The sequence below is a fragment of the Apium graveolens genome, unplaced genomic scaffold (genome assembly GCF_009905375.1).
Source record: "Apium graveolens cultivar Ventura unplaced genomic scaffold, ASM990537v1 ctg3591, whole genome shotgun sequence".
Taxonomy (NCBI): Eukaryota; Viridiplantae; Streptophyta; class Magnoliopsida; order Apiales; family Apiaceae; genus Apium; species Apium graveolens.
This window is the reverse complement of record NW_027418169.1, coordinates 74,167-86,286: the sequence shown is the minus strand read 5'-3', so window position 1 is coordinate 86,286 and position 12,120 is coordinate 74,167. Positions and strand designations below refer to the sequence as shown.

Below are 12,120 nucleotides of genomic sequence, written 5' to 3'. Positions count from 1 at the left end.
TCCTTAAGAAAAAGAACAAAAAAGTACAATTAGTTCATAGTCTGTGGTTAATATTAAAAGTTACTAGTTTGTATGAACCTTCCTCTAAAATTTATTATTAACAAGTGGTTATTAATTTATTCAAAATAACAAGTGGTTATTAATAAAAGTTATTGGGTTCTATGAACCTTCATCTAAATGATTGATGAAGGTTTAACCATAACCCAATTTTAATGGTAACCTAGTAACTCACCCACAATCATGAAGGTTTGTTCTCTAACTCATCATTTCTTTGTTTAATTCATTCTCTATTTATATTATGTTTTGTTCTAATTGTGCATTCCTTAGATTTAAAATTTTACCTAAAACATTAAACTTTAATAATTGTATTAAAATTATATTGAACACATATATAAATATTTTATACAAAAAACAACTATAGAACATAAAATAATATATAAATGCTAAAATGAATGCTTACAAACTTAAATCATATATTTATTTATATTTTACTTTATTTCAAATACATTACATAAAATACAATGTATAAAATATAGAACATGAAAAATAGAGCATATAATAAATAGAAAAACGGAAGGAAGTACATAATTCAAAGAATTACAACACATATCAAAATATAGAAAATATGAAAATATATAAAATGTTTAAAAGTTATGTAAAGTATTAAAAAATATTGAAAATTCAAACTCCAATAAATTTACCTTACACATTAAATTTCAATAGTGATATGTAATATTAAACATACACTAAACATTTTTAATTTCATTACAAAATATATATAAGTTACAAAAAACACTATTAGAGAACACAAAATAATATATAGAACCAAAAAATGATGTTAAACAAAATTAAATCATATATTTAAAGAAATTTAATTTATTAAAAATACAGAACATTATACAATTTATAAAAATATAGAACATAAAAATTAAAGCATATAACAATAGAGATAGAAAGAATTATAAAATATATAAGACAAACAAATTACATAAGAAGTAAAAATACTAAACCTCTAAAAAAGTAGTGAATGCTTAAAAGTTTTTTAAGTGTTAGAAAATATTTGGCAAATGACAATTAATGGAAGAAATATATTTTTTTACTGAATTTAACATAGAACATGGGTTTGTAGATGGCAAGAAATATATTGGAGGTTGAGATCCAAAAATTATAGACTTTGTCATGCATCAAGATAAGTCACCCGGTCCACATGGGTTGAAGCCGAAATTTTTCAAACTTATTGGAATATTGTCAGAAGATATGTTGTTCAATTTTGTGGGACTTTCTTTGATACAGAACATGAGAACATGGGCCAAGGGAACTAAATCTTACGCGTATACATCTTATTTAGATATTCGACCTATCTCTCTTGATAATGTTCTAATGCGTATATTATCTAAGGTGCTGGAGAATAAGTTTAAATGATGTTTAAACTCGATAATGTTTAACAAACAAAGTGCTTTTAATGAACGGATGCTATTAACTTATAATGAAATGATTGCATTTGAAGTCATTGGGAAAAAAGGATGTGGTTGGTTTAAAAATTGATATTTTGAAGGCATAAGATAGGTTGGAATAAAGATTTATTAAACAAATGTGGCATAAATTTGGTTTGCACTGAGCCTGGATTTCTAGGATTATGATATGTGTTCTGAAATTTTCATATAGTTTTGTACACAGTAGTGGAATTTTTGTTGATGTGCATCCACAACGGTGACTTCGACATGGAGATCCAATCTCTCCCTACTTGTATATTCTATGCGCGGAAGGTTTAAATCTATCATTAGAAAGTTAGAAGAGACATGTTTGCTTCATGGAGTTAAGGTTGCTAGAGGAGCTCCAAGTATCTCCCATGTGTTATTTGGTGATGATTATTTTTTCTTTTTCAAGCAACGAGTGTAGACAGAAGGAATATGAAGTGTATTTTATAGAGGTGTGAGCGTTTGTCTTGACAAGTAGTCCATTACTTTAAGTCTACTGTGTTTTTTAGTCCTAATAGTTGTGCTGATAATTGAACATTCATATGTCATATCCCGGGGGTTGAAGAAATTGAATTGATAAACCATGAAAATATCTTGAAATGTCAATATAGTGGTGGTCTGAGAGTTAGGAGTTTGAGGAACTTCCATACAATTATGCTTGCCAAGCAATATTGGATAATCATTAGTGGAACATTTAACATATACTTTAACTTACTCCCGTTCGGTGGTGGGCTCCACAATTGTGCAAGATAGGTCAGCCTAGAGTTTTTCTAGTTCAATGTTTAACAATTATTTATTTCCATTGGGTTTGGCCTCCGAATGCTTGCTTTTACCACCGGTGTCATTCTCTTCATAATCTTGATCTTTGTCGAGATTTATAAGCATGATGATTCTTGTTGTCCCCTGGTCTTCTCTCATTTTCCCGACACTCTTCTCAGTTGGGTACTACATCTTGAGATTGGGGATTGACCCAATAGCTTGGAAGGCCAAAAAGAATGGTTCTCCTGGGAGTGCGTTGTAGGGGATTTTAGAATCTTACGATGTAGAATTTTACTTATTTTACGATGTAGAATTTTACCTATATGACATTTTATTGGTACTAATATGTAAAGTAATCGTACATTCACAAGGTATATGCAGTCCGTTGAAGGCCTCAAGAGGTACCTCATGGCATGGCTCCACCTGTAGTCCAGCTAGGTTCATTATGCTATACGTCCGATGAAATAAGATATTAGACGAACTCCCTTCATCTACTAACACTTTCCATATATTATTTCCCCGATGACATGGTGGATCATCAGCGGATCTTCATAAGGTTATATTACATCCTTGTAGTCCTCTTTCTTGAAGGAGAGCGACATAGTCTATCTAAAAGGGCTGAACTAGTATAAATTATAAACTTGACGAGCGTACCTTTTCTTGAAATTTTTACTGTCAACTCAAAGGGTATTGCTTCCCAAATTTGTCTTCACCTCTCCCTGATATCTCATTTTTGGCTCTGTGTTCCTTGTCTCATTCGGCCCCAACTCATCCCTCGAGTCTCTTAGAAATACATAGTTCTTCAGCCTTGATCATTTTTTTAATCAGCTTCTTCAAGTGAAAACATTCATCACTATTTTGCTCATTATATTCTTGGTAGTAAGAATACATATCGGAATTCTTCTTGTGGTTGGCCATCTTAATTTTAGCTGGTCGGAAGAAAACTGGGTTGCCTTTTATTTAGTGGAAAATTTTGGAAATCAGCGCATTAAGTGGTGTAAACCCAGTCAATTATCTAACTCTTCGCCTTTCCAAGCCTCAATCCGTTTCCTTCTTATAATTAACCATTTAATTCATTTTGGGAGTATTCGTAGTGGCTTGACAGCCGGTTACGGTCACCTCTTCGGGGCTCCCTATACCCCTCATATATATACCATTCATGGACTTTGGGATATAATCATAAATTGAGAATAAAAAGGGAAAAACATATAAATTTCATTGAAATTGGAAATTCATATAATGTCCTACATGCTTTGCCATTAGGAGATTCAAATTGCATTACTAAAGTAAATGACTAAATTTAATAATCCAAAATAAATAAAGAGGAAGGCTTTAGAGAGGCGTACTGGAAAAATTACCGGAATCTGGAAGTGTACCAAGTGTTTTTAAAAGGTTTGCATTCCAAAGTCTTTAGCTTATATGTTCCCGGCCTTATGACTTCAGCTATAAAGTAAGGGTCTCTCCAATTTTCCTAAAGTTTTCCTTGCATAACGGATATTAAAATTGCTAACTTCCTCACCACTAGGTAATCGACAAAGAAAGTGCGCTCCTTTACACACTAATCATAATACTGGGTTTCCTGAAGTTGGTATTTGAGGTTTCTATGGCGAGCTACTTCGCTTTCTTCTTCAAGAAGGTCTATATTGGCTCTTAGGCCAACTTCGTTGCTTTACAAATTAAGCACTTCGATTCGGTAAGTTGATAATCTAAAAAGTATTTCGATCGTGGATGGTCTTGGGGTTATCCGATAAGCCCACAAGACCCATCACAATTCTTCACCCGATAAATCTTTGGCTTCGCCCAACCTCTTTTTGATTCCATCGAAAATAATCTTATTTGTTTCTTCATTCACCCCATTGCCTTGAGGATGACCCAGAGAGCTGAATTTTTGTTGGATCTCGAATTGGTGCAAGAAATTCATTTTATCATTCCTTTTAATTCCAATGATTAAATAAATAAAGCAATTAGTAATTTTTTTTAAAAGCTGTATCATTTTTCTCAAATGTATAACTTGTCTGTCAAAAATTTTGTGTTGTATCTTATACCTCTAAAAATTTAATTTGATTAAATGTTGTTATAAAATAAATATTAATTTGTATATGACAATAAATATGTGCATTATAGTGAGAGGTTGTAATTACTTTATCATTCAATTTATATTGTTCAATTTATATTGATTAGTTGCTGGATAGTTGCCTAACGGAAACAAGGGTTTGGTGAACTAGTGCTAGAGAAGTTTGTACTGCTGGGTAGTATAGTACTTAGAGGGCAGGTTCAAAAATAGGGTTTCAGCAAGCCATTATCAGCAGTTAGGATAAAGAGAGATACATTATTATATCTTGTAGCTGTAAACTTGTTGTGATTCAATAATATATTCTCTTACCAAGTTGGTAAGGGACCCGGACGTAGACCATAGGGGATTAAGGGTCGAACCTGGCTAAAATTCTTGTGTGTTCTTATTACTTTTCTGCATTTAGTCATCTAAGCTTACCATCATTTTCAGATTATTGAACTGTTTATATAATCTCAGTAAGCGATTATCGGGTAAAATTTAAAACTAATCTTAGTTTACCATAATCTACATGGATAGTGAAGAATCTCAAAGATAAGGAAGACCTCTCATGAACATATCTCAAAGCATTCATTTCCAAAATCTATACGGACAGTGAAGAATCACCCTCCAGAATAGGTTATTGGTAATATTACTTATGGACTCAAGACAAGGAAAGGCAATGCAATTTTTTGTGCTTATGCTGCATTTCTAGCTCAAGAGGAACTTAAGAATGTTAAAGAAGCACTCGAAGATGAAAATTGGATCTTGGCTATGCAAGAAGAACTCAATCAATTCGAACAATGTGATGTTTGGGAACTTGTCAAGCCACTAAAGAATACTTCAGTAATTGGTATAAAATGGATTTTCAAGAATAAAGAGGATGAATTTAGTACTGTTACTCGAAATAAAGCAAGGCTTATGACACAAGGGTACAATCAACAAGAAGGCATTGACTTTGATCAAACTTATGCTCCAGTAGCTAGATTGGAATCAATTAGGATGCTTCTTGCTTATGCATGCTACAAGAAGATCAAGCTACCTCAAATGGACGTCAAAAGTGCTTTTCTTATTGGATTTATGGAAGAAGAAGTTTATGTCAAGCAACCCCCTGGTTTTGAACATAAACAACATCCAGACTATGTTTGCAAGCTCAAGAAGGCATTATATGGCTTAATGTAAGCATCAAGGGCCTGGTACAAGAGGCTTAGTAAGTTTTGGCCAAAAATGACTTCATTCGAGGTAAAATCGATCCTACTTTATTTACTAGGCAAAATGGTAATGATATTTTGATTGTCGAGATATATGTAGATGATATAATTTTTGGATCCACTAATGATTCTATGTGTCAGTAGTTTTCTAAGTGTATGAGCAGTGAATTTGACATGTCCATGATGGGTGAGCTGAACTATTTTTGGGACTCCAAATCAAGCAATCTAAGGATGGCATCTATGTTCATCAGTCAAAGTATGTGAAGAACTTGCTGACTAGATTTGGATTTGAGCATGTCAAGTCAAAATCTACACCAATGAATCAAAACAGCAGGGCTGACTTCAGAACGGTAAGGCAGTTGATATCAAAAAATATAGAGGCATGATTGGTAGTCTTTTATATTTTACTACTTCCCGACCGGATATTATGTATAGTATTTGTGTATGTGCTCGTTTTTAAGCTAAACCTAAGGAATCACACTTAAATATAGTTAAATGAATATTTCGATATTGAAGTAGGACTATTAATCTTGGGTTATTTTATCCTATTACAAGAATATTTGATGTTGTGGGGTATAGTGGTGCAGATTTTGCAGGATGTCAAACTGATAGAAAGAGCACAAGTGGTATTTGTACATACTAAGGACAAACTCTTCTATCTTGGCAAAGTAAGAAACAAACTTCAATTGCATTATCCACAGCAGAAGATGAGTATTTAGTAGGGGGTAGTTGTTGCTCTCAAATTTTGTGGATGCTTCACACTCTACGAGATTTTGGAATCAAGTATGGTAAAGTTCCAATCTATTATGACAATACTAGCACCATCAACATATCAACGAATTCTGTGAATTACTCAAGAACAAAGCATATTGATTTTTATCACCATTTCCTGAGAGATAATGCTGCCAAAGGTAAGATTAAATTAGTTTTTATGCCTACTGAATATCAATTGGCAGATATCTTTACAAAACCCCTTGGCGAAGCAAGATTTTCTACCATTCGAAGAGAACTTGTCATGTGCAGTGTATAATGGCAAGCTATCTTTAGAAATTTGGTAATGTTAACTTACTATTAATTTTCATATTAGCTTAGTATGATTGTTTATTAAATGTCATAATTTGTGTTTGATTTGATTTATTAATTTTGACATGCCATTATCTGTTTATTGGTGCTTACTTGTTTGTGTGTTTTGATGCTTTCTTTTCTCTAAAAGAGGATGCTCTCAACACTTCTGATCAGCCCTCAACCTAGATCTTTTTGATGCTTTAAGGTGACGAAATTTAGGAGATTTATGTTTATTTAAGGTTTATTTAAGACTTCTTTCATCTGTTGGTTTATGGTTAATCTGGTGTGGTTTGCTACTTGGTTTATGAACTTGGTTTATGATAGTTATTTTTGCTTAATACTTGATTTGCTTTGGTTATGTTAAAAATTGGTGAGGTAATGATATGCTGCTATGTTGGTTGTGTTGGATATGCATTTGTTGTTATTTACAGTTTAATTATTTGCAGTAGTGTGTTATAAAGTATTTCTTAATTTTGAGATATGCATAGATTTAGGGGGAATTTTATAATTCTCCTAAATGTGTGTAATCATCAAAAAGGGGGAGATTGTAACTCCTTAGTTTTGATGATCACAACACAGCAAGCCATTATGTTGTTATTTAAGACTGTTTGTAGGATATATCATCTTAATGAGATTGTTGTGTAAGCATCATGACAGCAAGCTGTCATAAGACAGTAATCTATTTCGGCAAGCTATGATCACATTATTCAGAACAATAGCAAGCCAAGATGGACAGTTCAGACTCAACAAGGAAATATATTTTCAAGGAGATATTTCAGGAATTTCTTTTAACGAATTATATGGACTTCTCTATTATATTATACGTGGTTTATATATATTAGAGCTCAGTTATAAAAAAAATTCTAACTTTAAAACAGTTCCTAATTTGTAGGAGTTTGTTTTCTTTTCAAACTCTATCTCCTAGAAATTTGATAAAAAATATTTTATACTCATCCAAAATAGAAGAGACTTTTTCTGATCATTTTTGTTTCTTTATCTCTTCTATTAAACATATATATGAATATTGGAAATCATCCCAACTAATTTAAATGTTAGAGTTGGATTCTAACTGTTGTAAGTTGTTGAGATTGTTTTAAACGTTAGTGTATATTTATATACGAGTTTTCTTGCAGTTTTTATGACTGATGTATTGCAGCAAGAACACTCACAACTAAATGATCTTTATTAGTTCTAAAATACTCTCCAGCTTTTAATTATATACACGTGTTTTATCTTAGAGAGTCTATAGTTTGAGTTGTAATTACTTTATCATTCCATTTGTATTGTTCAATTTGTATTGATTAGTTGCTGGATAGTTGGCTAAGAGAAATAAGGGTTTGGTGAACTAGTGCTAGAGAAGTTTGTACTACTGGCTAATGTAGTACTTAGAGGGCAGGTTTAGAAACAGGGTTATAGCAAGCCATTATCAACAGCTGGGATAAAGGGAGATATATTATTGTATATTATCTTACCAAGTTGTAAACTTACTGTTATTCAATAATATATTGTCTTACCAAGTTGGTAACGCACCAGGTCGTAGACTATAGGGGATTACGAGTCGAACCCGGCTAAAATTATTACTTTTCTGCATACTATTTTCTGTACTGCATTTAGTCATCTTAGCTGACCATCATTGTCTGATTATTGAAGTGTTTATAAAATCTCAGTAAGGGATTATCCGGTAAAATTTAAAGCTAATCTTAGTTAGCCATAATCATCGTCCCATAACACATATTTTTTTTACTTTTTCATCTAAAATTAATAATTTTACATATCTTTTTAAAATATATTTTTTTGAATTAAAGTTTAATATTTATAATTTTATTCAAAAAAGAAATTCGAGAACTAATATATGAACCTATCCTCCTTACTCATCTTAAAATCATAATGGAATTATATTTTGGTACATATTAGACAAAATAATGTCTTTTTGTACTGGTCAACCTTTTTGTGAATGCTAGCAAAAAAATACAAAGTGGGCTGACTTTGCCCCTTTGCATTTCCTACTTTGTGGAAAGACCCAAAATTTATTAGAAAACTTGTCTATTAAAAATTTTGAGTTAAAAAAATATAAGCATGGTTTTCAATAATAAATTTTTATTACAGTTGAAAATATTAAAAATATTCATTATAATTTCGTCAAAGTACATATGGTCAAGTCAGACCATTATAATTTGAAAATAAAATTGATTAATAATTAAATAAAAATCAACAGTCATATTATCATTCAATTTAATTCTTATGTTTAAATAAACAAAGTAATTAGTAAATATTTTTATAAACCGTATCATTTTTCTCATACGTATAATTTTTTGTCAATTTTTTTTTATCCTATCTTATACCTGTAGAAATTTAATTTGATTAAATGTGGTTATGTAAATATTATTTTTTGCATGAAAAATAATTTATTATTGTTAGTTAGGGTTGGATTACTACATATATTATTGTTAATTGAGGTCAATAGGTGGTTTATATATAATCTCACAATATAAAATATAGAATTTTCGAAAAAATGTCATTTTGAAGTTATGTTTTCTATACACTGCTTACCACTTGATTTTTAGAATGTCATTTTATTTACAACACAAAATAAATTAGAGTAATACTTCTTTAGGCTTCTACATCCACATCCAATTAATTTACATAATACATGGAGCAAAGTATATTGAATCAAAAATTTGAACTATATTGGGCCCATTGAAACCCATGATATACAACTGGGCCTGCAAAATGGAGTTTATAAAAAAGGTAGGTAAAACCCTAATACAAGCACAAGTGGGCGCAGCCTTACAAACAAAATAAACTTGTACATGGCTATAAAATAGTATTTTGGTGTTATTTATATTTTCTATAAAAAAGTGTTTTGGTGTTCTAAGGTTAAACACATCTCCAAATGAATTGGTGGAGGATTAAGTAGATAAGATTTGGAGGTTTTCATGAATTGATGTTGTTTAACAAGGTTAAGGTAATAATTTGTATTTCCCTGTTTCTTCATTTTTATTTCTTATATGTTTTTTGAACAAACTTTTGTTAAAACTTAAAACCGTACAATAAGTATCCCATTTTTCTTCTATATATATATATAGATTGACATGGAATGCCGCTTGTATTTGTTTTTACATGACCTCCATAACAAGAATTATCCCTTTGAGAATTAAATGTCAATGTTAAGAAAAAGAATTGAGTTACATTTATAATAACTTTTTTCAATCAATCAATCAATCTTACCTAATAACACCACCTAGGGCAGTGTCTGGGGAGGGTGTATCGTACGCAGCCTTACCCTCATTCCAAAGAATGAAGAGGTTGTTTCCTGAAAAGACCAACGACTTGTGTGTATGCACAAATATGTGTGTCCTAGGTAAGCAATGATCCATAAACATAAGTACGGAAAGCGAGGCAACCATAAACAATGATATAATATCTCAGCCCATGTCCTTCTTCGCATGGGACTTACCGTAAAAAGCTTCGTTCATTGGTTCATCATTGTAAGCCTCTTCTATTTCTCCTCCTGCACTCTTTTTGATGCCTCAAACGCCATATTTCCCTTGGAGATCACTCTCCAAACTAAATATTTGAAGTACCACAAACCTGTCAAAAAAACTAAAACAGCACACAATCCATCTACCATATCATATAATTAGTTATATGGCATTAAAAAACGACGCTGTAGCACCTACACGAGCAACTAAGACTATTAATAACTATGAGAATAAACTACCAAACTTATGAAGTATAAGTACTAGACAAATAAAATTATTACCAACTACCAAAAAGTGCACTAAATTACAAACTACACATGCAAACTACGAAAGTCCAAACTAATCTGCCACCCTTATCCTCCTGCGCCAAGATCTCCTATCTGAGGTCATGTCAGCACTGAGGTTTAGGGCCCTTAAGTCCAGCGTGAGTAGATCAGCCCAAGTCCTCCTTGGCCTCCCTCTCGTTCTTGATCCTGATACCACTAAATCTTCCACCCTGCGTACTGGAGTAGCTATCCTTCTTCGCCTAATATGCCCAAACCAACACAATTGACCTTCCCTCACTTTTTCTGCAATAGGCGCAACTCGTAATTTATTCCTGAAAAAACCATTTGACAATCTATCCAACATGGTACATCCATAAATCCACTTTAATATTCTCATTTCCGCCACCTCTAACCTACACTCTTGAGCCTTTTTCAATGCCCAGCACTCCGACCCGTATAACAAGGCCGGTCTGATCGCTACCCTATAAAGTTTTCCTTTTACTCTAAAGGGACCCTCCTATCACATAATATTCCTGTAGCAGCCCTCAATTTTAGCCATCCTGATTTGATACGATGTGTAACATCCGCATCTATCCCCCTTCCTTATGCAAAACAGAACCCAGATACCTGAAATTATCTTTGGGGGGCAATACTTGATCGGCCATCAGAACATCCACCCCCTCACCATTCGGTAGATTACTAAAGTTACACCACAAATATTCCGTCTTAGACCGACTAATCCGCAATCCATTAGACTCCAATATATACCTCCATCGCTCTAATATTACATTAACTGCAACCCTTGTCTCCTTAATTATGACTATATCATACGCGAATAGCATACACCAAGGTACACTATCCTGAATACCCCTAGTTAGAACATCTATTATAACTGCGAAAAAAAATGGGCTTAGCGAGGATCCTTGGTGAAGTTATATTCCTACCGGAAAGTAATGAGCATCCCCAACCGGTGTTCGAACACACGTCCTTACCTGAAAATACATTTCTTGTATCACCCTCAAATATATCCATGGCACCCCTTTAGCCACCAAACTTTCCCAAATAACCATTTATCCATTCATTTCCGGCCATCTCTAATCTTATCTACCCCCTCTACTCTCTAACATACACAATTTCTGAATTTCTTTCTGTGTTATTATTTCATTTATGAAAAATAAATGCGAGAGAAGAGATATGATCTTTTTTATTAAATAATACAAATGTCCTTCCTTTATCCAAGAAAACTGTGGTTTATTCATCCAAAGCAATATACAAACATGTTTCCATCCCGGTTTACTCGTATTTACTTTGTTGTTTTTCTCCCCCAGTTCTCCGGGTTTGGCAAACAACTCCATACTTGATCCGCCACCAAATAAACACAACCACATATAAATATACTTCAACTGGTGTACAAATTGCCTCTGAATGGACTAGATTCTTCGATAGTACCAAAATAAAAGGGCTAATATTAAAAGAAATACAGGGAGATGAAAGCCTTGTCATCAAGTTTGATAATTAGGGTATCTATAGGAGTTGTCATTAGATATATTTCCTTGTTATTTATTTATTTATAGTTTATTTGTATTTTATAGTTTCTTGTTATATATTGTGTATTTTTCAGTTATAAGTTGTGTGTTTTCGTGCAATAGAGTTATCTTTAATTGATTGATTTGGTAAAAAGTAGGGGTGGTGGTGGTGATATTGGTAGTAATTTAGGGAGAAGAGTTTCTCGGGAGGGGCAAAGGTCAACTAATGTTTATTTTCGAGTATGTACGATGCATGTAGGTTCTCTGACCGAGAAATTTTTAG

General features: G+C 32.6%; 1 protein-coding gene across 1 annotated transcript; it reads right to left on the bottom strand.

Annotated features, from left to right (window-relative positions):
- Nucleotides 1-10,384: 10,384 nt before the first annotated feature.
- LOC141701214 (uncharacterized) lies at nt 10,385-11,343 on the bottom strand. The gene is made up of 3 exons (XM_074504905.1): nt 11,304-11,343; nt 10,939-11,203; nt 10,385-10,643 (listed from the first exon to the last, which is right to left on the bottom strand). Exons 1-3 carry the CDS (start codon nt 11,341-11,343, stop codon nt 10,385-10,387), a joined length of 564 nt encoding a protein of 187 aa, XP_074361006.1.
- Between the last annotated feature and the right edge of the window lie 777 nt (nt 11,344-12,120).

Coding starts and splice junctions, on each gene's coding strand:
- LOC141701214 (XM_074504905.1), bottom strand. CDS start 11,343: ATGGATATATTTGAGGGTGATACAAGAAATGTATTTTCAG. Junction 11,204..11,303: donor TACAAGAAATGTATTTTCAG/GTAAGGACGTGT, acceptor TTTTTTTCGCAG/TTATAATAGATGTTCTAACT. Junction 10,644..10,938: donor CCCCCCAAAGATAATTTCAG/GTATCTGGGTTC, acceptor TGGTTTTTTCAG/GAATAAATTACGAGTTGCGC.